The 24,948-nt window shown below is 39.9% G+C and overlaps 1 protein-coding gene across 1 annotated transcript in view; it reads right to left on the bottom strand.

Moving 5' to 3' along the window:
- Positions 1-24,948, bottom strand: part of NRP1 (neuropilin 1) — a 199,959-nt gene that overhangs the window by 110,702 nt on the left and 64,309 nt on the right. Inside the window, 2 exon segments of the mRNA XM_073677632.1 lie at positions 940-1,167; positions 7,422-7,603. Of these exon segments, the coding sequence (XP_073533733.1) occupies positions 940-1,167; positions 7,422-7,603 (410 nt within the window).

The following is a 24,948-nucleotide window of genomic DNA, read 5'->3' on the forward strand; positions in this document are numbered from 1 at the left end:
CGTACAGTGTAAACAGGTGATAACTTGTTTAGGCTGCCATATTCCTTTAAGACCATGCCAAGTGTCAGAAGAAAAAAGACTGGATCATGTTGGATTCCACCATGGATGTAGTCCAAAACCCCAGCAATCCTTCTGGTCTTTGTTTTCAGGTGGAAAAACTTTTGCAACCAATCAGTGGCATCATTTACATGGAACACTAATACCATGGCTGTGTTGCCAGTAGTAAGGAATATGACCACTGTGGCCACTGATTGGTTGCAGGGGTCATATAAACCACTGGAGCATCAGCGCTTGATCAGCAGGTGAAATAAGTGTGAATACAGTTTTGTGATTTTCAACTTTTTTTTTACATTTTGCAAATATATATGTTTTTTGGAACTGTATTGACAGCTTATAAAACAATGAAAGAGAGCATTAACTTTCCAATGATTCATATGTAGCAAATATGCGCTCATAATAAACATAAGTGTCCTTCTACTCACACAACTGCCCAAAAATAATGTTAAAAGTCTGAAACATGAACCGATCATCCAATGTGGCATTTGCACTTGTCGTTTATTCACCCATGACTGTGAATAGACTTTATAAGCAGATCCACAAGTCAGATTCATATCGATGGAATATTTGTACAACTTTACCACTGTCACACAAAAGGCTTTCTGAGACTCTAACAGCGGAAAGTGGGAACAAAAATTCACTATTGTTCTCTCGTGTGGTCAAAAGTGTGAAAACTGGGTTTGTGAATGATGTCCTTTGTGTCCAAAATGCTTGTAAATCCAGGACAGTTGGTTGCACATTTCTGCTCGCAGAATCCAGTGGTGATGCCAAACTGTTTTCTGCTACAAAAAGAAAAGCAAACTCATATTCGCAAATTATCATCTATCCTTTGGATTTGGGAACAACCCTTTAAATCACACAGACTTGATTTCAATCACTCACCTTCTGGAAATCCATCCCATATTTCCAAGTAATCATATCGACATGGTCGCCCAACTTGAGCATTAGTGTCTGGCTCCAATTCAAAGTTTTCAAATTCCATTAAGATCTCCGACATTTTTGGTGCAAAAATAATATATGTACACTGGGCGTTATTGGGGTATTTCTCAGGGTATTTTGGAGATTTGATAACTCCGTTTGCTGATGTGAAGTTCTGGGAGCATTCCGGACCTGAAGAAGGAGGGAAAAAGTATGCATCATTAAAAAAAAAAAAATACTCTCATCTCTAAAAAAAAATCCAAGATTTTATAGTTCTACAGGTCTCAAAGCTAATTGCAAGAAACAAGGGCTCTGTAGAAACATATCTCAGCAACTGCGCTAGTCAAATCTGAACTTCCATTTGTACGTAGCAATTTAAGCAGAAGGATTGTGACAAATATTAAGTCATGTGGGAACAATAAAAATCCAAGTTGTAAAAATTTTGACATATCCCCCGAGATATAATTATAGGCCCGTGAATCTTAAATCTTTAAAGCTACAGGTTGACAGCCATTTATTTCTGAATTACAAAGAAATCTCCGCACAAAGTGGGCGCAATGTGAAATCTGCAGAGGGAGCTTTTTTTTTTCTTTTTCCATCTATGCTCTTGCAACATAGATCCTAACATTGCCAGATGTGACCTCTGCCTTTAAAAAAAGTTAATGTGAAAAGTAATTCTTGGTTGCAGCCCGGGTGAGTGAGTGTTTCTGAGAGATGTTGACACAGGTGGGGCAGTAAAGTATTCTGTATGGGTCGCTCGCTTGATAAACTGTGTGGTCATATGCGGTGTGGCCCATAGTCTCTGGACACTACTGTTCACATGCAAAGCGTTAGCAAACTGGCTGTATTAGCCATGGTCAAATAAGCCTTTCCTACATGAAACAGGGAGGGCAAATAATACATAAATTATCCAAACATCCTTGTATTGGAAATATTTGCCGTTCATTTGTAAGACATATATTTGGTGTGAAAAGTTCTTGAAAGTTTTTCTATTTCCCAGATTCCATGACTCGCTAAGTATATGGATAGTTCATTCTGCCATTTTGCATTTTTCCTATTAGTCATGTAGATTTCCATAAAAAAAAGTGCCTAAACACAAGACAGGACAGCTATAAACTATGAGAAACTCAAGCATTGTCATCATACGGGAAACGATACCACTGCTTTTTCTTTTTTACTTAGAAGTGGTGGTTAAATCGCTGAACCACGACTTCCTGAATGATGCCAAAATTGGTGCATAAATAGGGGATCTTTGTAACCCTTCTTCCAATTCTGGGGGTGCTATGAAACACTAACAATGTGAAGTGGGAAGATGAAACTTATTTGGGAAGTGTCAAATGTAAGCTCAAATCGTGTTGTATAATTTATAGTTCCACAAATGGCCCTTTCCCCCTTACGACCACTCTGTATTTCAGGCATGCCTACAAATACTTGCTGTAGTGAGTGCTACCTAAAAGTGGCTGTACATGTTTAATAATTGTTGGTTGAATGAGCCACAACCCCTCTATATACATGAATGCTCAGCTCAGCCAAGCATTCATGGACTTTTGGTGGAAAGTGGAGAGTAAACCCTGGCCATTCACCTCTGGCGGCGTCTTATTTGCCATAAAAACAAAGGATTAGGCATATTGATATTCAGCATTCTTTATTTTTCTGACATCATCTGTTGGGGGAGAGTTGGATATCCTCCATATTATATATATATATACATATATGTATATTAAATAGTCCATGTGTCCCACCAAAATCAGAAGTTTTTTTATTGACTTTGCTTTATGTGTCATCTAATTCGTGCTGTGTGAATAAATTATAAATCAGCATGATTCTCAGACCAGCACCTGCTTTCTAAGCATCTATGTTTTCCTTTGAAACATTACAGCATTTCATAAAGAAACAAAGTTGAACGTGCAGATGGGACAATTTGATGGGTCCAGGAGGTATGTGCCAACCATTTTCTCCCTGCACACTCAACTCCTACTGACTACATTCACCTGACCATATGCTCGATCCGAGTGCTGTCCATGAAAATACATGGACTGAATATGTGAAAAGACTCGCAGTATGCACTAGTCTCACCTATTCAAGTCTATGGGTGCGCAAAAGAAATCGGATCCCTTACGGATCAGTAGTATAGCATCTGATTTGTATGGATACGTTGCAATTCTTTAACATCGGAAACTGTTTTTATTCTTGTGAAGTTTAATAACTGCTGATATATGAAATACAGATGTCACATGGATGACAATACAGATGAACAGACGTCTATTTTTTCTGTATGAAACAATTTTTTTTAGATTCTCATGTGAGGCTAGCCTATGTGTGTATATAGATAGAGACCTGTCAGTGTAGTTGAGCGGGCGTCGAGTGGTCAGCGGAGTTCTACCTCTTGTCCCCGCGTTTCAGATTAATACTTAAATGTTTGTAATGCTGGAGCCGGTCACTGATCCATGCTGGTTCGGGTACCATGAATCAACTGGTATGGGCAGCACGGTGGCTCAGTGGTTAGCACTGCAGCCTTGCAGCACTGGGGTCCTGGATTCAAATCCCACCAAGATCATCATCTGCAAGGAGGTTGTATGTTCTCCCCGTGTTTGTGTGGGTTTCCTCCAGGTTCTCCGGTTTCCTCCCACACTCTAAAGACATACTGATAGGGAATTTAGATTGTGAGCCCCAATGGGGACAGTGGTGATGATTCCTGTAAAGCGCTGTGGAATATGGTGGCGCTTTATAAGCAAAGCATAATAATAACTGGCAAGTTTCCTTTAACTGTATATACCGCCAAGCTTATAATTGAAGGGTGCAAACTAATTAAAAAGGAACAGTCAGAGCAATTTCAGAATCAATTCGAGGAAGAAGCCATTGTGAGATTGCACATCACTCCTTCTGTTGAAGTGAGTGCATTACATACAGCAAATTTCCAGGATAATTGACAAATCACCTATTTATTTTAGGGACTTCACCTTCCTTAGTTCATATCACAACACAAACAATCCCAAATCCTTTAATTTCCCTGTAATATTTCCTAGAATCCCATTCAATATTGGATGTGACCTGCCGCGTATGCCCCTACTGAGGATGACTTATATAGAACGGCATATTTCTCCAAGCATGACCATTTCATCTCCTGAACCCTGAGAAAGGTGCTGGGTGATTGACATATTCTTCTGTTTGCAGATCTCATTCCAGATGGCTGTGTTAATAAATGTAGACCAGGTTATGATGAGACGGAAGTAAGGAACTGATTATTGGGTTGTAGCGACTGGATTAGAATATTGTATGCAAGTCAGCAGGCTGTGGTGCAATAACAAATGCAATCAGCACAGCATAGATATAAAAGCAAGAAATAAAAGTGAGATTGTGAGGACCTGGGGAAGATTCAATTGATTTAGATGGTCCTGAGACAGGTATCATTATAGCACATGCTGCGGCTGTGAGTAGCTACCTTGATTTAATGAAGCTTTATATTCCTCTGTTATATCTTTGTACACAGTGAAATGTCACTTTCTTCCACGCATCAAGTCAAATTACTTGTTTAGATGAACATCAAGACACAGCAGGTTTTTGATTATCCAATAGTGTCAGAACGAGTCCCCACGTTACCCTCTAAATCAAGCAATATCGCATTTTACAAGCCATTTTGCGGCAGTTCCAAATGAAAACACGTCTTGGCCGAATGATCTACTTGTTCACATGGAAAGGCGTTTTCTCCCTTTTAATATCGTCATTGCGTCTGTAGCGTTATAATCACATAGGAACTAAGAACTACGTAAGGTACATGGAGCAAAATAACTTTCTAACTGTTGTCTTTTTGTAGACGATTTTCTTTTTTTGTCTACTGGATTACGTCGCCGTTTCTTTCTTCGAGGTTCCTGAATTTTGCGGCAAAAGTCAAAAATGGTCTTCATGTTTGTTTGACACTAACAGTTTTTTGTTGAATTTAGTTTAAAAAGCTGTAAAATGGTTCATTTTTTGGCAAAAATTTATGGCGTACGTAAAATCACTCCAGGTGGCGGACAAGTTTTTGGAAAGTCACAAATGATGAATCAAGTGAAAACATCTGGAAACCCTAAACTCTGACCACAATGGTGAACAAAAAAAAAGAGCAAAAACAGAAACAAACAGGCGAACACATGTAAAATAATCTTTAAAAAAAAGTACAAATTAAAAGAAGAATTAGGAACGAATGGAAAACAGGTGAAAACACCAAAAATAGACAAAAAAGGCACAAATTCAATCGTGAATCGAGACCAATCTGTTTTTCAATTTAATCCGGGAGGGTTGATTTTGGGCACCTGGCAGCAAGGATTGTAAAGCGCTGCGGAATATGTTGGCGCTACATAAATAAAAAGATTATTATTATTATTATTACTATTATTATTATTATAAGGAGGGTACAGTCTATGCTTACATTTACATAGGTTAGTACACTATGCTAATTTATATAAAGCAATAAATGGGCCTGCCCCAGAAGAATCACAGTGCAATGGGGACATACTTTAACATATATTTTTTATTACATACTTTGTAATATACTGACTGTAAACTTTAGTCCTATAATTTTGACTCAGGGAAGTATATATAGTGTATGTTGTGTGGCATGTGAGTGCTACAGTCAAATGGTGGCCATGTGTTGTACTTAGGAGTCATAATCGCTTGGCAGAGAGCTGAGTTGTCGTTGGTATGGCACTTGCCCACTGTGGCCAATGACTGGTTACTGCAGTCTCATGTTGGCCACGTGTAAATACATAACAGGAGTGGTTCTGGGTTGTTTGTGTTAGATCACTGGTGGAAAGAACAGGTATGCGAGAGTCCTAAAACATTGTAAGAAAGCTTGGTTGCTGCAGTTCTTCTTGTTTTAAGAGGCCACATGATATTTTTTATTGCCATTCACCAAGCACCTCATTATCACCAAGAAGGCACAGATCTTCAACGTAACAGACAACTCGCTTAATTCCAGAGGCAAATGGGGATGTGAATTACATTAACAAATGATGTAATATTAAACCATTGTAAAAGAAACCATGCTGTTCTCTCTATAGGAAGCTTCAGCTGAAGGAGAAATAGACCACGGGATTCTCAATATCAACGTGACGTTGAACTGAACAGCTGTGCAAACAGCACACTAGACTGGAGAGACATGGTGGGACTCAAACTGGACTTTCCATGGGGTGTGGGTGTGTTGAATTATAGGATTGTCAGTTTCCTTTCTCTTCAAGGGTAGAACCTCAAGAAAAAAGTTACTAAAAACTTTTTAGCATTATTCTTCTAATCACGCTACTCGAGTGACCACAAAATCAGAGTCCACATGTTATGAATAGGACAACATTTTCTCCAGTCTTTCACAGCGATATGCAGTTATATAGAGCTATCTAAATTTTTATCCAGTGGCATTGTAGCATATGGGGAACATGTCTGACTAAAGTCACATGAACAACCACATTTAATTTTATCTAGACCACTCCGCCAGTGTCCCATAGCTCACAGTCTACCTTTTTTTAAAGGGACTCTATCAGTAGGATCTACCCTCCTAATAAGCCATCTATATGGGCATACAGTCATAGGAAGCTGAATAAAATGATACCTTGATATTTGTGATCCGATGTCTTATTCCTGAGAAATCCATGTTTTTCTTAATATATAAATGAGCTGTTAGGATCTATGGGCCGGAACTAGATCTCCCTGAGAATTTTCCTCCAGAGCTTATTTTAAATGAAAGGAAGAGTTACCAGTGTGAGACATGTAGATCAGGTGAGCAGGTTGCATTTCATTACATGTCTCACACTGGTAACGCCGCCTTTCATTTAAAATAAGCTCTTGAAGCATATTCTTAGGGAGTCTTATACAGTATAAGAAAAATGTGGATATCTCTGGAATAAGACATCAGATCGCAGATATTAAGGTATCATTTTATTCAACTTTCTATGACCTACATGCCCATATAGACGGCTTAGGAGGGTTGATATACTGACAGAATCCCATTAAGGCATAATTTAAAGTGTTGTTCAAATATACTCTCCTGGTGCAGTGAATGCTGGGTGGTACACATGCTACGGCAATCATCCAGCACCCAGAGAATATGGTTCACGGGTACCATTTATTAAATAGGATCCATGCCCAATATTCAATGGACTTCCAATGATTGCATTGTACCACTCTGCGCGAACTAGGGTTTCTCCACCACCAATGTTAAATTTCACAGTAGAGTATGCCTGGACAACCCCTTGAAGCAGCAACATGTCAAGACATTAGTGCTGGATTGTCCCAATTTGTAGAAATGCTGCCTACTTATGCTTTGACACCACAAGCAGATTGGACATTGTCAACCTAATGTAAAAAAAAAGTATTTTTGGCAATGGGGGGTTAATAACAAGACCCAATAATCTGGATCCATGGTGCCAAAATTATAGGGAACTATAAAAGGAGATAAGATTGACTTGGAAACTGACCTGCTTTAAAGATTTCATAGCGAATTGAGAATCCTGCTCCATGTGTTTCATAGTCTGATACGAATCTGATGAATAGGGAAGGTCCGGTAGATACCACAGCCGATGGTGCGATTTTTCCACAATATTTGCCTAAAAGAAGACCATCTGCATTCTCCCCGCTGTAGACCTCTACGTAATCGTATCTAAGGAAAGCAAGGAAATGGTTAAAGTTAGTCCCATCATTCACTATTTTTGAGACATTATGAATGCGAAGAATCCTCATACATTGGAATACTGATACCATGGGCACAGCTGTACAAGGGTGCAGACTTTTTTTAAATTTCTCAGTTACCCCTATGTCATATAAGAAACCATCGGTCTTATAATTGGCACATAGTCGGGGGCCCTATTTTCTTGTGGATCAAGGACCTTCGTGTAATATGATGGAGCTATAGAAAAAAAGTATATTAAATACTATTTGGGGTAAAGTAGTTTAATAGCAAAATGAAGCCGAAAGTTCTGTTTGCATTAACTTTTTAGAACCACTTAAAAATCCATTTTTAAAACTATAGATAGTGTCAAAGTCTTGCTAAAATAGAAACGTCAAAATGACAATGAAAAGTATTATCTGTTATCATCAAAGAAAGCTTTGAAACTTGTGGAACATTTGTAGTTTTATAAAACGTGGTGTGGCTGGAGACAAGCAGTTAAAGGGCTTTCATATCTAGATAAATACAGTACCATCATCATTCTGGTTGAGATGTAAAAACATATTTATCTCATAGATTTGGAATGCAAAGCTGGCTATAAAGCTGTGAGGGTGCCAGTCCTGCTCGTGTTTGATGATGAATTACTAGCATGACTTTCTGGGCCGCTTGGATCACGACATCATCGCAAGTATAAAAACATTATGTCATCTCAAAGAAACCATTGGAAAATTCATTTTAAAAACAACAAAGGGTGTAAAATGTAATTGGTATCACATTATATTGCAGACATTGAACTGACTTTGATTAAGAGTGGTGAAAAGACAGTTCGACTGGCCAGGAAACTTAAGCATCCCTAGGAAACCCATGCAACCGTGGGTCTAAAATAAAACAAGAAATCTACGTACATGTTGTTATGATTTGTAGAACATGCTGGACTCGATTATAGAACAGGCAGAAAATGCAAGTGACCTCCATTGCTTAGGAGCATCTATTTCCCCCATAGCTGCCCCCAAGACATAGGAGAAATCCAACGTTATAAAAGATCTGGAAGGAGTGAAGAAGGGCTCTCCTAAATATATATTACTTTTGCTTGGATGGTACCTGATGTTCGTAAAATGGTATCAAGAAAAAGCCTGGTGACCATGTATATATGTTTTTTGCCATATAAGTAGCTGTTGTAGGGATGTTTGCCATTGTGGTCAAGTACTCTGAAGTAGACATCATCATGTATCAGTATAGACAAGGATGTGTGAAGGACAGAGGACATCATTAGAGAGGCAGCGGAAAGGTATCAATTAGGATAGTTTTATATTGTCATATATGTTCCGCAAACCCTTTATTTATCCGACACAATATATGATACTGTTAATGGGAATCTATGATCAGGTTTTTGATATGTAATTTGAGAGCAGCTTGTTGTAGAAGCTGAGAGCCTGATTCCATTGATGTGTCATTTACTAGGCTGTGTTTTGCTGTTTCAGTACAATCAGTGTTTTATCAGGAGGATTATCGCTACAGGACAGCTGGCCCTGTGCCTCCTAGTCCAATCCCACCCCCACCACTGATTTTCGGTTCTCTGTCACTATACAATGTACACAGAAAGCTGTGGTGTGTGCGAGGTGCGAGGTTATACAATAACTCAGCTCTGCTAGAACTTCAGCAGAGAAAACTGTGCCTTTATCATAATGGCAGCACACAGTAAACTAAGTGATACATCACTGGGATCAGGGTCTCTGTCCCTACATAATGCTGCTGTCAGATTACATAGCAAAATCCGTATGACATATTGCCTTTAATGAGCAATGGTAAGGACAAACCCTTTTATTTTTTCGCACATGGGTCTCCATCAACCCTGCTTTTTTCTCTTGGCCATAGAGCTGCAAAGAAACAATGCTAGCAGTAGGGACATGTTGTCCTACTTCTTAAGCTGGCCTTAGAAACTACATAGCTAGCTCTCCTCACTTCTCCATACACTGAAATGCTCGTGCGCTCTTGTGTTCTCTATAAGAGCCGCAGCCAGACTCATCTGGCAGTGGCCTATCTTCCTTCCGAACAAAAAGGGTCATGTATTAAAAATCCAACGGCCAAATCTTTCTTCGCCAAACATCTGTCTCGGGAGAGTCAGATGGCCCCCACACATTAGATAGTGAGCCGATTCTGCCGAAATCATGGGGTGATTTTTATCTAATGCGTATGGGGGGTTTTTAGAAGTGAATTCTCTTGGTCAAAATCTTTACTCCATTTTGCTCGAAATTACCAATCATAGAAAGTTTGTTAAAAAAACTTTTAGGCACATTGTAATCTCATGAAACGTAGCAATAGATGTTAATGGAATAGAATATCTTTACCAAGAGCGCCAAATATTTGTGTGCTTATCAAGTATGGCAAATTCCATTGCGAGTCCTCTCAGGGGCGTACATTTTCTAATCGAGAAACCACAAATAGTTTTTATGAAATTGGCTTTTAACATAAATAAAAAATAAATATAAAAATCAGTATCACATTTTTACAATCGGTAGGATACCGAATAATTCAAGTTAAAAACTGTAGATATTTATTTCCAAAAACTAAATGTGGCTATGAATGATATCCCGTAAGACCCACAAAGAAATTTAATTATCAGCTCCATCCATTTCTAAAACAAGCACAGTAATACAATTATCTATTTGTGTAGGCAATGCGTTTCCCAACATATGTATAATTTTTGGATGCAAAATTCAGCTATAACATCAATTTCTGACATGGTAATAATAAATTGGGTCTAGTTCTGCCTTTATGATGAACAAATATGAGATAACCCTGGACGATTAATTATTTTATCATGCGTAATGCTTCCTATAACAGCCTTGTACGCAGGTTTAAAGAGCACAAGACAAATGTTTGGTGGAGGTCCTTTGGGACCATTGCTGAGATGATATCACTGGTTAAAGTAGACAGGTAATGGGTCTTCCATGAAAAAAATAGCATTACCTCATCAACTTAATTTGTATTCCAGTATTGCTGAGCATCAAAAAGAAAGAAAAATGACACTGATGGGGTCATGGACATTAGCATACGTGGATTATTGAATTAACTGCACACAGCTCGATACATGTAGACCATCATGGTGGCTCTTGGGCTTTGTGCTACCTTAATATTCCATGTTCCGGGTAATTTGTAGAAAATTGGTTAGAAGTTGAAACTATTCAGAAGTCAAGGATTAATGAGCATTCAGAATTTTCTGCTTTCTTTTTTTTTTCCTAATAAGCACTGCACAAAGACACTGCATCTATTATTCCTCTATAAACTAATGCTGGCTATAAAACTGGAACGATTGCCTGGTTAAAAAAAAAAAAGAGAAAAAAAGTCACTTCCTGTAACTCGGTATGCTAAATGGCCAAGTTACAACTTTCCACAATCCATTTGGCAATGTATTTGTGCATAAAGGATATACAAATGATTTGTATTTCATTTGTTTGGCCTCAACTTATTAATTCCTTGTCTCGTCTCATATGTTGCTAATTTGTGAAAACAAAAATAACGTCGTAGAATGTACGTCTGTCGTGGATAGACCAGATTGGAAAACCTTAAAGGAGCTTTATGTAATAAAGAGTCTCATTTTATTTGGCGAAATAATGTAAATAGCGGATAAATTGGCTCAGCCATCAGTCAGATTTATAGATTGGCAAAATGGAGAACTGCCCAAAACCTCTGTTTTATAAGAGAGCCCTGAGAGCAGAAAATATTCCAGAATTATAGTAATGTTATTTTGGAATTGCAGCATTATCTAGGAACTATATTTTTAGGATTCAAGATGGCTTCATTCAGAGTATATATTTGCCTAGGATAAAGTGGATATTTAAACAAGGTTTAATTTAAATATAATCTAAGTATTTTTAAGGTGACTGTGGTATCACATTTTTTTTTATTTTGTTAATGAAAGGTTATGCTTAAAGAAGAGCAAACCTGAACTATAAAGCCCGGGGTTCGTACCGGCTGAACTCCGAAGACGGACTTCTCCTGGAAGTCCGTTTTACAGTTCGGGAGTTTTAATGGAGGAGAGAGATTTTCTAGCTCCAAAGTTTGGGTCCACATTGATTTCTATGGGATTTGGGTTTAGGTTCAAGTTTAGGTACAGTTCTTGTACCCAAATCGAACTTTGGACTAAAGTTTGGTCGAACCAGATGAACCCAAACTTCCACAGGTCCACTCATCCCAAGTTATGTTTAAGAATCTCTTCCTTCCAAAATTGCCCATTAAATGTGGAAAATTTACCCTATGACCAAATAAAGCTTTATCTCAGGGCTTTCCAAACTATTCTAACTATTGGAACCACGTCCAAAAAAAGTGGCACCCCAGTTGTCATCCAGATTTCCCAACAAAGAAGCCCATTCAAAAATTGATCTCTTACCTGTTCTGTCTTGAAGACTTACGGAGGGATACAACTGTCTAAATTTGCCATTTTGGAAACGAGTCTACTTGTCCATTAAAAATAAATTTGGAAACTGTTTTAGTGAATTTCGCTTGGTTCTATTTAAAAATCCTTACTATTTTCCAACTCTCGGAATTAAAGACATGCAGAAACCGAATAAGTCTGATTTATGTTCTGCCCATGTAGACATTTCCTCAACGAGAAGACAACAGCCCCTAAATTATGTGTGTCATGCTTACAAACATGCCGACGCTAAAACAAGAACGATATCCACCAGGGATGTTTTGTTCTGGCAAGCCTGTGGCAAGATCACTCCTGCATATTTCATTGCTACACTAGATGTGTAAGAACTGAATATTGCTTTATATCTGGGCCAGGAGAAATTATTTGCCTTATAGTAAAAATAAAAAGAAAAGACAATGTCCCCAACACTGGCAGCGATTGACCCCCTCCAGGGCAAGAAACTGTCACTCGCTCACAGGAAAATAACTAACTGAAAGGTTCACCAAGGAATCCGTCCAAGAAAGTGTTCTTTACAAAATCTGTAACAGCTATTATTGGCGGCTTAATTGTCCTTTTATTTTTGTCTCTGCTGATTTTGTAGAGTTTACTGGAGGGCACAACCACTGGGGAAATGTAATACACAGCAATAATAGGAAAAGAATCGCAAGAAAAGTCTATTCAACTATCTTTGTATAAATGCTGATCTCCAAGGTAAAGAAAACCATCGTTCATTCTAAAATGTCACATTGATGAGAACCTTCAGGATAACTTTGATCATGAGGCTTGAAAACTTTAAAATATAATTTTTGCTACAATTTTCTACATTTTTCCCATAGTGGGAGACAATAGTGGACACAGACAGAAGAGGGTCCCTGTGCAAGAACATGATATGGGCCCATTGTAGTCCAATAGCTCATCATAATGCACAATGCCACCTGCTTTGGAAGTAGAACTGGGCCCCCTTACCTCTTGGGGCGGCAGCACAAGTTATACCAAAGATATGTCCGCCACTGGTGGGAGAAGCTGGCCATTCACTAAGAGTCAAGTCGATCCATTTGATCTGTTAATAATCTAATGTGCGATGAGCTGCCAAACATCCCCTGAATTCAGATATAAGGGGAAAAGGGTTAGACATTTTGGATCTCAACATGCGCCAATCTTTTATATGTTGTAAGAATAAGACTAAGTTCATATGTCTGTTTAGGAAGTCCATTTGTCTTATACATTTTAGGAACAGACAAACAACATTCATGTACTGCGGAACTGTTTGATAACTGAAGCATAGGGGCCCCATTGATTATTATGGGCTCTGTCTGGTTTCCATTTGGTTTCAGATTTTAGAATGGAAGAAAAATTTCTGAATGTCATGCTTTCTAAAATCTGACACCAAATGGAAACCAGACAGAGCCCATAATACTCTATGGTGCTCCTCTGCTTCTGTTTACATCAGTTAACAAAATGATCCATTTTGGGCATTCAATCTGTTTGTCTGTTTCTAAAACGCAGCAGAAAAACACGCTGCTAATGGCCAACAGACTAATGTTTATGGGGTCTCCTGGCTCTCCCCAACAGATGATGATGTCTGTTCCAATTTATCCATTGGAATTTCGGAGCCCAATCTTTTTGTTCTTTAGAGAGATAAACTGGTGCCAGAGAAGTCTGGCAGAGAGAACATAGAAATAATCGGTAGAGCTGGGTAGGGGAATGGGTAAAGATTACTGTCTGCTAAACAATCATTTGGTCAACAGTTATCTCATGTGTTTGGGGGTTCTTAACAGTAATTGTAATTGAAAAACACAAAGCCTTCACAATACTGTACAATATTTCATGTTAGTGAGAAGTATAACCAATTTACTACCCATCTTATCTTTTATGCCATAAAGCAGAGGCCCCCAACCTTTCTGACCTTGTTAGTCACAATCAGCTATAAAAAAGGCTCGTGAGCCACATCCAGCTCTGAGAGAGGGTCGCGAGTCACATCCAGCTCTGAGAGAGGGTTGCGAGCCACATTCAGCTCAGAGAGGGTCGCGGGCCACATTAAGCTCTGAGAGAGGGTCACGAGTCACATCCAGCTCTGAGAAAGGGTCACGAGCCACATTCAGCTCCGAGAGAGGGTCGCAAGCTACATTCAGCTCTGAAGGAGGGTCGCGAGTAACATCCAGCTCCGAGACAGGGACGGGAGCCACATTCAGCTCTGAGAGAGGGTCACGAGCCACATTCAGCTCTGAGAGAGAGTCATGAGCCGCATTCAGCTCCGAAAGAGGGTCGCGAGTAACATCCAGCTCTGAGAGAGGGTTGCGAGTCACATCCAGCTCCGAGAGAGGGTTGCGAGCCACATCCAGCTCCGAGAGAGGGTCGCAAGTCACATCCAGCTCTGAGAGAGAGTCGCAAGCCACATTCAGCTCTGAGAGAGGGTCGCGAGCCACATTCAGCTCTGAGAGACGGTCGCGAGCCACATTCACATCCGAGAGAGGGTCGCGAGCCACATTCAGCTCCGAGAGAGGGTCGCAAGTCACATCCAGCTCCGAGAGAGGGTCGCGAGCCATATTCAGCTTCAAGAGAGGGTCGCGAGTCACATCCAGCTCTGAGAGAGGGTCACGAGTCACATTCAGCTCCGAGAGAGAGTTGCTAGTAACATCCAGCTCTGAGAGAGGGTTTCGAGTCACATCCAGCTCCGAGAGAGGGTCGCGAGCCACATTCAGCTCTGAGAGAGGGTCGCAAGTCACATCCAGCTCTGAGAGAGAGTGGCGAGACACATTCAGCTCTGAGAGAGGGTCGCGAGCCACATTCAGCTCTGAGAGAGGGTTGCGAGCCACATTCAGCTCTGAGAGAGGGTCGCGAGCCACATGTGGCTCTCGAGCTACAGGTTGGGGGACCCCTGCCATAGAGAATTATTTTATTGAACTGTTATAGGGGCTTCAATGTGGTGACTGAGATGAGATGCACTACAACTCTATTCAGAAAAGAACACATTTTCTCACATAATATACAGGGCCTAAAATCTCTAAAAATAAACTTGAGTTTTTAGTAGCAGGAATCTCCAGGAGATAATGTGATTTTGTTCAAGACAGGAAATAAACAATCTTTTCTCACAAGCTCCCTAGTGTCGTATATTTATAGTTGGCTGTGTGTCGTGTATTGTGTGACGCTTGGTGGAAATAGTGAGGTATTCAGGTGCACATAGGGCTGTATTCTCACAGATGCTCCTAATAACACATACACAGGAAGAAATAATAATGAAATACTGTCTCTAAGGGTAACGGCTTTACTAACGCAAGACGGGATGCAAATATAAGAAAAAAAAAACAAGAATTGAGATGTTTTATTAACGCCTTATGGATTGATTGTGATTTAATTTTCTATCCTAGCCTAGGTTACTACAATGAAATTAAAGGGTTTGTATAAAATAAAAATGGTTGCCTTCTCAGAAACAACAGAAAACTTGCCCATCGGCTGCGTATTACTGCAGTTCGGTCCTATGTTAGTGAATGAGGCTGTCTTGAAATTGCCAACTCAGACAATGGATAAAAGTGTCTCATCATCTTAAATGGATAAAATTGCAAATTTCTTGTAAAAACAAACAAATGTGGAATTTATTTGGTATTAAAAATCCTGAAGAACAGAGGGAATTTTAATTTTATTGTTTACTGCTCATTGCCAAAGTTGCCAGCTAATTTTTCAGTCTACCAGTGGTGAAAGCTCTCCCAGGTAAGGAGTGCAGTGCTTAGAAGCTCTTTGCTGCAGAGCTTGAAAGCACTGCTCTAAAGCAGCCAGTTTCAGTACCACTGCCCTCCCCTGGTGCTCAAAAGGCAAAACTGCTTGTCTTTGCCGCATGATAGAGCGTAGAGTTCAGGCTAATGGCACAACCATGCTGCTGGTCCAAGCTGATAAGCATTCAGGAGAGCACTGCCCCCAGCGAGGAGGAGTCTAAGAGGCAAGGGAGCAGTGTGTTCCCGTTCAACAAGATGAGAAAGTTGATTAATGAATGGAGACTTTAGATGTGGTGATGAAGACCTCTTTTGAAGGCCACGTTCAGTATTTGGTCAGTATTTTACATGAGTATTTGTAAGCCAAAACCAGGAGTGGAAAAATCAGAGAAAAAGTATAATAGAGACACGTCACCACTTCTGTATTTATCACCCACACCTGATTTTGGCTTATAAATACTGATGTGAAATACTAAAGTGTGAACGTGGCTTAGATCTCATCAATTAGCTAGAGCAAAGAGCTGCCACAAAGCATGTCCATTGACCTGAATGAGCACCATGTAATGCATCATTTCTCCAGACGTGGCGCTGTAACGGAATTGAACACTTGCTTCTGAATCCCCCACAGATTACAGCTGATGACTGTGGTTCATTGTAATCAACTGATTGTCAGTGCTCCCACCTTCTTACAGAATGTTCTAAGAAAAAAATATTCTTCTCTTCAAAGAATTATAAAATCATAATACTAATTTAAAAGAAAATATTCTACTCAATTTAGCAACTCATATGAGCGTTCCTAATAATAATAATAATAATAATAATAAAGTACAGTCAAAACTTGGAGACACATTGAAATGACACCTTCAAGCGTGGCTCCACATATAAAAAGCTGTTCATGGTTGAGTTACAAAACCATCCAAACACTATACCAGCATTTATAAATCACCGTTTCAAAACAAAAGGGAAAAAAAAAATAATAAAGTGGGTAGGCTGATACGATTTCCATATGAAATGATGTTCTGTAATAAGCTCATTCAGATGCAGGCAGTTTCATTCGGAAAACAAAATGCCTGTATATCAAGTATGTGTTTACCTTCCGTGCCAGAATGAAATACATAATACATACAGTATGTCTCCGCAGTCTGTTCCCGTAAATGATAAGGTTCAGGAGAGGGTCTCCGGCAGAACCATCTGGGCAGGACTGCTCAGCATTACTAAGTACAGAGCCTCAGACAAGTCTAATGAGAGGAAAAGATGCCCCGTTGTGTTCTCCGCAGAGAGTTGCACATAGCGCACATTCGATCCATGTATTAAAACTTTCTAAAAACAGCACATTCCGCTTCCACATACACTCAGAAAAACCTTTAGATCTTACCAACCAGTTTTCATGACCTAACAAAGCCGACAATGATTCTAGATTCTGGCCCATGCAAGATGAAAAGTACTTTCAAAAGAGGGCATACTACTGTACATTCTACTGATCTTTAAAGAGTCATGGGGGTGGAGCAATTCCTTTGAGGAGTCCAGCTGGCCAATCCTCCTCTCACATTGAATGATGTCCCAAAAGTCAGGTACAAGTGAGGTGTATGCGGTTTTAATCTCAACGCGTTTCGAATTTAACAAACGTCTTCCTCAGGAGAACCACGACTCATTGACAATTCCTACACCGCCTTTGGATCTTTATTGAGGATACAGTACCAGCAGCGTAGGTAACCAAATTTTTTCCATTTCTTGATTGACCACGTTGGAGCCTCCAACCTGTTGGTGTTACAGCAGCGGGAACAATTGCTTTTAAAGTATATAATCTTTGTAGTGAGTCACACAACCTCACAAACTGAGCTGTTAGGCTACGTTCACATGTCTTTCTTAATCTTAATCTTCTTTTTATTTATATAGCGCCAACATATTCCGCTTTACAATTCAGACAATTTACAGACATTATCGGCGCTGTCCCCATTGGGGCTCATAATCTTCATTCCCTATCAGTATGTCTTTGGAGTGTGGGAGGAAACAGGAGGAAACCCACACAAACACGGGGAGAACATACAAACTCCTTGCAGATGTTGTCCTTGGTGGGATTTGAACCCAGGACTCCAGCCCTACAAGGCTGCAGTGCTAACCACTGAGCCACCATGCATGTCCAGTAGTTACCCATTAGAACAAATCCAGCAGAAATCTTTCACAACTTTTTAGTCCGTTATTCACTAACTGATCTCTGCTGGATCTGTTATTTAACATTGGAGTCCATGGGCAATGGACCCATTAATGCAGCATCCGTTGTCGTCCATTTCTAACAGATCTGGCAAGAAAAGGCTTTTTCATGCCGGATCCGTTAGATATCATAGAATCATAGAATGGTAGAGTTGGAAGGGACCTCCTGGGTCATCTGGTCCAACCCCCTGCTCAAAGCAGGATTCACTAGATCATTTCAGACAGATGTCTGTCCAGCCTCTGTTTGAAGACGTCCATTGAAGGGGAACTCACCACCTCTCGTGGCAGCCTGTTCCACTCATTAATCACCCTAACTGTCAAAAAGTTTTTTCTAATATCTAATCTGTGTCTCCTCCCATTTAGTTTCATCCCATTGCTTCTAGTCTTTCCTTGTGCAAATGAGAATAAAGATGATCCTTCTACAATGTGACAGCCCTTGACATATTTGTAGACAGCTATTAAGTCTCCTCTCAGTCTTCTTTTTTGCAAGCTAAACATTCCCAAATCCTGCAACCGTTCCTCATAGGACATGGTTTGCAGACCAGTCACCATTCTGGTCGCTCTTCTCTGAACTTGCTCCAGTTTGTCTATGTCTTTTTTAAAATGTGGTGCCCAAAACTGTACACAGTATTCCAGATGAGGTCTGACCAAAGAGGAGTAAAGACCGATAATGACTTCACGTGATCTAGACTGTATGCTTCTGTTAATACATCCCAGAATTGTATTTGCCTTTTTTGCTGCTGCATCACACTGTTGACTCATGTTCAGTCTATGATCTATTAGTATACCTAAGTCTTTTTCACATGTACTGTTGCTTAGCTCTATTCCTCCCATTCTGTATATGCTTTTTTCATTTTTATTGCCCAGATGTAGTACTTTGCATTTGTCCCTGTTAAAAACCATTCTGTTGGTTGCTGCCCACTGCTCCAGTTTATTTAGGTCTTTTTGAATCCTCTCTCTCTCTTCTCTAGTATTAGCTATCCCTCCTAGCTTTGTGTCATCAGCAAATTTAATCAGCTTACCCTCAATTCCTTCATCTAAATCATTGATAAAGATGTTGAACAATACAGGTCCCAGGACGGAGCCCTGTGGTACCCCACTTGAGACATTCATCCAGCTGGATGTGAAGCCATTTACAACCACCCTTTGAGTCCGATCACTAAGCCAGTTATGAATCCACCTAACAGTTGCCTGGTCCATTGCATACTTGGTCATTTTTTCAATAAGGATGGTGTGAGATACTTTGTCAAATGCTTTGCTGAAGTCAAGATATACTATATCTACAGCATTTCCCTGATCCACCCAGTCAGTGATTCTGTCATAGAAGGAAATTAAGTTAGTCTGACATGACTTGTTAGTTACAAACCCATGCTGACTCTGGTTAATCACTTCATTCTTATCCATGTACTTACATACATGTTGTTTAATAATTTGTTCAAAGATCTTTCCTGGTATAGAAGTCAGACTCACCGGCCTATAGTTCCCTGGGTCCACCTTCTTCCCCTTTTTGAAGATAGGAACAACATTTGCTCTTCTCCAGTCTTCTGGGACTTCTCCTGTTCTCCAAGAATTTTCAAAGATTATGGAGAGTGGTTCTAAAATTTCTTCTACAATCTCCTTCAGTACTTTGGGGTGTAATTCATCTGGACCTGGAGACTTGAACTCATTTATGTTAGCTAAATATTCCCTCACAATCTTTCGGTTTACAGATAACTTGGATTCCTCTATTCCTTTAATAGGACAGTGAAGATCAGTTGATGTTACATTTTCTTTCTGAGAGAAAACAGATGCAAAATAGGAATTAAAAAGTTCGGCCTTCTCAACATCCTCTCTTACCATTTCTCCATTTTCATCCTGTAAAAATCCTATAGCATCTTTGACTTTTCTTTTACTTTTGACATACCCCCAAAATCCTTTTTTATTGCTTTTGACATCTCTTGCAAGCCTTAATTCATTGTCAGCTTTAGCTAACCTGATACGTGCCCTACAGGATCTGCAGACTGCATTATAATCTTCTTTAGATATGCCTCCCTCTTTCCATTTAATAAACATTTCTTTCTTTCTTTTTAGCATGTGTTTAAGTTCTGTGTTCATCCATCCTGGTTTCCTTAAATGCTTCCCATTCTTCCTACTTTTCGGGATTGTTAACGATTGTGCTTTGAGAATCTCATTTTTAAAAATTTCCCATCCTTCCTGGACATTTTTGTCCTTAAGGACATCCAGCCATTGGATCCCTCCTATTCTCTTTCTGAGTCTCTTAAAATCTGCCTTTCTAAAATCTAACCTTGAAGTTTGAGTCTTCACATGTCTTCCTCCTCTAGTTATCCAAAATTCTATAATAGCATGATCGCTGCCTCCTAGGGTCCCAGCCACCTTTACCTCCTCAACCATTTCCTCCCTGTTTATAAGGATTAGATCCAAAGTAGCAGATCCCCTTGTTTTCTCCCCTACCTTTTGGAAGATAAAGTTGTCAGCAAGAGAGGATAAGAATTTGCTTGACCTGTTAGTTTTACTTGAGAGAGATTCCCAACAAATGTCTGGATAGTTGAAATCTCCCATGACCACTACGTCATATTTTTTGGAGAACTTGGTCATTTGATACATAAAGAGTTCATCCATATCTTCAGCTTGCCCAGGTGGCCTGTAGTAAATGCCTACAATGGTGTCCTTTCCGTTGTTCTCTCCTTGTATTCTTACCCAAACAGTTTCCACAGAACTCCCAGTCTCTGAAGCTTCAATCTCTGTGCAGATATACGCTTTTCTAACATACAATGCAACACCTCCTCCTCGTTTATCAAGTCTGTTTCTTGCAAATAAGTTGTATCCTTTTAGCCTTTTATTCCAATCATGTGTATCGTCCCACCAAGTTTCAGTGATTCCAATGACATCATATTCCTTTTCCTGCATTAGTAGTTCCAATTCTCCTTGTTTGTTGCCCATGCTTTGTGCATTTGTATAAAAACATTTTAGTTTGTGATTGGTTTCTCTTCCTCCCATATTTTTATTATTTAAATTGTTTTGTCTTTGTTCTTCCTTTCCACTTCCAGTAGCAGAGATCTCAATAGTATTTGTCAGCTGTATGGCTTTTTCTGGCCTTTTGCTTCCCTTCCCACATTGTTCTAGTTTAAAGCTCTTCTGATGAGTGTAGCAAGGCGACTTCCAAATACATGTTTTCCAGTCTTCGTAAGGTGCACCCCATCTCTAGCAAGTAGTCCATCGTATAGGTAATTCATTCCGTGATCCAGAAATCCAAATCCTTGTTGACGGCACCATCGACGTAGCCAGTTGTTCACCTGTAGAATCTTATTCCACCTCATTGTTCCATGGCCATCCACTGGGAGGATGGATGAGAAGACCACCTGCGCTCCCAATTCTTTCACTTTCTTGCCTAAGTCTTCAAAGTCACTGCAGATGGTTTCCAGGTCCTTTCTTGCGGTGTCATTTGTCCCCACATGTATTAGCAGGAATGGGTAGTGATCTGTAGGTCTGAAGAGTCTTGATATCCTGTCAGACACATCTTTAATTTTTGCTCCTGGAAGACAGCACATTTCTCTTGAGGTTATGTCTGGTCTGCAGATAGTGGCCTCTGTTCCTCTTAATAGGGAATCCCCCATAACCACCACTCTCCGTTTTTTCTTCACAACATTCTTCTTTCTCCATCCAGGAGGATTCTGAGGGCTTACAAGGTTATTCATTGCTGGCAAAGTCTTATTTTGCTGTATTTCTTCATGGTTCTCCTGCGTGAGAGCCTGGTACTGGTTCCTGAGCAGTATGGGTGCTGACTGCCTCTCGATCCTCCTGCTTCTGTGGGTCACATGCTTCCATTCCTCTGTTTCGTCAGGTGCAGTTCGAATTTCTTCTCTTTCTGAATCATGAAGAGATAATTCTGCTCTGTCTAAGAACTCTTCACCTTCCTTAATGATTTTCAAGGTAGTTAACCTCTCTTCTAGATTTCGCAACTTTTCCTCCAACAGGGACACAAGCTTGCATTTCTGGCATGTGAAGTTTGGCTTTTCCACTGGCAAGTCTGTGAACATGTAGCAGGATATGCAGCTCACCAAATGGCTCCTGGACTCTTCCATGTTCTTATTGTTAATGTTCTGAAAACAGTGAAAAAAGCTTAAAAAAAAAGCTGCAAAATGCAAATTATCTCCTCAGGACTCCTCCCCTGGTTTACCGATGTCCTCTTTTCAGCTCCAACAGCCAAAATCCAGTGTTCTTTGAGCTCGCGGAGACTCTTCACTTACCCCAAAATGCAGTGGGAATATGCAAATTATCTCCTCAGGACTCCTCCCCTGGTTTACCGATGTCCTCTTTTCAGCTCCAACAGCCAAAATCCAGTGTTCTTTGAGCTCGCGGAGACTCTTCACTTACCCCAAAATGCAGTGGGAATATGCAAATTATCTCCTCAGGACTCCTCCCCTGGTTTACCGATGTCCTCTTTTCAGCTCCAACAGCCAAAATCCAGTGTTCTTTATAGATGACAATGGATGCTGTTCTAATGAATCATTACTGGACATGTGAACACAGCCTTACCTTATTCTTAATCTTACATTGTTTATTGGATAAGACCTTATTGCGCTTGCATTGTCCTCCTTGTCTCTCTAGTGGCTTGTAATGACATACTTGGTCTGTCAGACATCAATCAAGCCTGAAGGAGGACTGGACAATGTGCCTGGAGGAGCTTTTCCTCTGATGACTCCTTATTGGTCTTTAGAATATAACTAGCACTCTTTTCATAGTACTTTATCTACTGTATATAATGCATCAGAAGCCAGAATCTAGATGAGCAGCATTGTCAACCTCTTACCATACCTGCTTAGGGACCTGACAGGTTCCCCTCCAAGGGTGTTGTCTCTTCCCTTCGTATAAAAGGAGGTGCCAGGGTGAAGAGTTACTAACTAAAAAAATAGTTTTGTGGACCTATGGCACCATGATCAGCCATTGTAATGGTTGGCTTGTAATACTACGTTTCCCCTGCAGGAGCCCATTCAGATGGCTACTGGGGGTTTCAGAAGTCGGACCTGCAGCAAACAGCTGATCACTGGCTTGGATTTTCTTTTGGAAAAGCTTGCTGTCTTAAAGAGATAAACTATTTCTTTTAAAACATACTATTCAATTGACCACAAATATGTTACAGGGATATCTGATGGTTTACTAATGGAATTTGGCGGCAGCTGCAATCTTGAAAAGCCCATTTAACCACTAATCCAGCTAGTTAAGAACCATCTGCCTGTACCCTAAAGGCAAAACCCACATCTGCCTACAGACCTGCTACTGTATATACTTTATTTGCTTATTATTTCCTTAAAACAGAACCATTTCTTGTACCTAAAGAGATTAGATAGTTAGATAGATAGATAGATAGATAGAATCTGCCATATTTATGAGCTGCAATGAGTCAACTTCACCTTTGGACACAGCCGACCGTAAAACTGAGTATCTTAATATCCTGTGCAGTTCTGAAATTCCCTGATAACCTTATCACACAGGATCTCTGATATTTATGGGAAATCCAAATTACTCCTCTAAATATGGTGTTCAAGTAAAATTCTGCCATCTGGTACATATTATAAAGCCATTTGTAGCATATCTCGCTCAGAGCAAAATCTTCCTTCCTGCCAATTTTCCACCAAATAAAAAGCTTGTAATTTATATGCATTCTCCAAGCCCAGATTACCTCAAATTAATTGATAAGGCCAAAATGCAGAGTAAATAACTCAGGGATAGTTAAGCAAGAGGTCTACTACCACTATATCAATATTTGCATAGTGATGCCATTCCTGTTGTTTTGGTATTTCGGTTGTATGTAAAACTCTTGGTGCCAGGTGATCTGCGTGAGGATTTTCAGGTATGCCAAGAATTTCAAGTAAAGCTACTGTAATCTTCATCATCGGACTGTGAGAAATGGGAGGAAAATAATGTATAATTTAATAGAATAATAGTATAGAAGACACATAACTAACTACAATGGACTTGTAGTGGATTTTTCCATGGATTATTCTCCTTATGTCCCATATTAGAAAGTTCATTTATTTACTTGATCTATGTTTGATGTTGTTGCCTGCCAAATAAAACTCTATCTATCTATCTATCTATCTATCTATCTATCTATCTATCTATCTATCTATCTATCTGTCTGTCTATCATAACATACTACTGAAGTAAAAGAGAGGTTGATCAATGGGTGGGCAAATTCATGAAAATACTGTAAGTGTCCATGTCACGGGTTTACCAGAAGACCGCGGCGTCTGATTCCACATACTCCTGCACTGATTATAAGCATTCCACCATCGTATTAAACGGTGAAAGCAGAAACCTAGCAGTGCAGGGGTAAAATCTGTTCAGTTGAGAGTCTTTGAAGCTTTCCTGCTTTGATGGTCTCAGCTGTTCAGTGTTGGCCACTCCCCTCTGCTATTTATACTTGCCGCTGGCAATCAGGATTGACAGTGTTAGTTTTATACTGCCTGGTTCAGGAGTTGAAGGTGTTTGTTGTGGAGGTGTTTAGAGTGTTTTCTTAAGACTGTTGCTTGGTGATTTGTCTGTGTGCATTTCTCCATCCTCTTATATTTGTTTTTTCCTTCCTTTTACTTCCCGGTGGTCCTCTCTGTTGTTTGTGAGTGCATATTTTTATAATTGGTATTTTCATTTATCCCTGTGCGTCTTCCTTTGTTAGTCTGGTTTATGTATTCTTATACATAACTACTCCCCACTTCCCTGGGTGGGGACAGGACAGATAAGGGCTGATTCAGGAGCTCAGCAAGGTACATGGCCCCGGCGTCTTCACCATTCAAAATAATCCAGGGAGCAGAGATAGCTAGGGTGCCCCTAGCTTTAGGAATAGGGAAGGAGCCCCTGGCCCTGGGATATCAAACAACAGTCACGTGACAGTCCAAAAACATTGGGGGACATTTATTCAGACTGATGTACTTGATGCTGGTCTTAATATAAACTTGTTTGAGTAAAAAGCACCAAAATTATTAAAAAGCTCAAGCTATTTAATACGT

The sequence above is a fragment of the Phyllobates terribilis genome, unplaced genomic scaffold, assembly GCF_046119375.1.
Source record: "Phyllobates terribilis strain yellow unplaced genomic scaffold, ASM4611937v1 Scaffold_4__5_contigs__length_816908805, whole genome shotgun sequence".
NCBI classification, from domain to species: Eukaryota; Metazoa; Chordata; class Amphibia; order Anura; family Dendrobatidae; genus Phyllobates; species Phyllobates terribilis.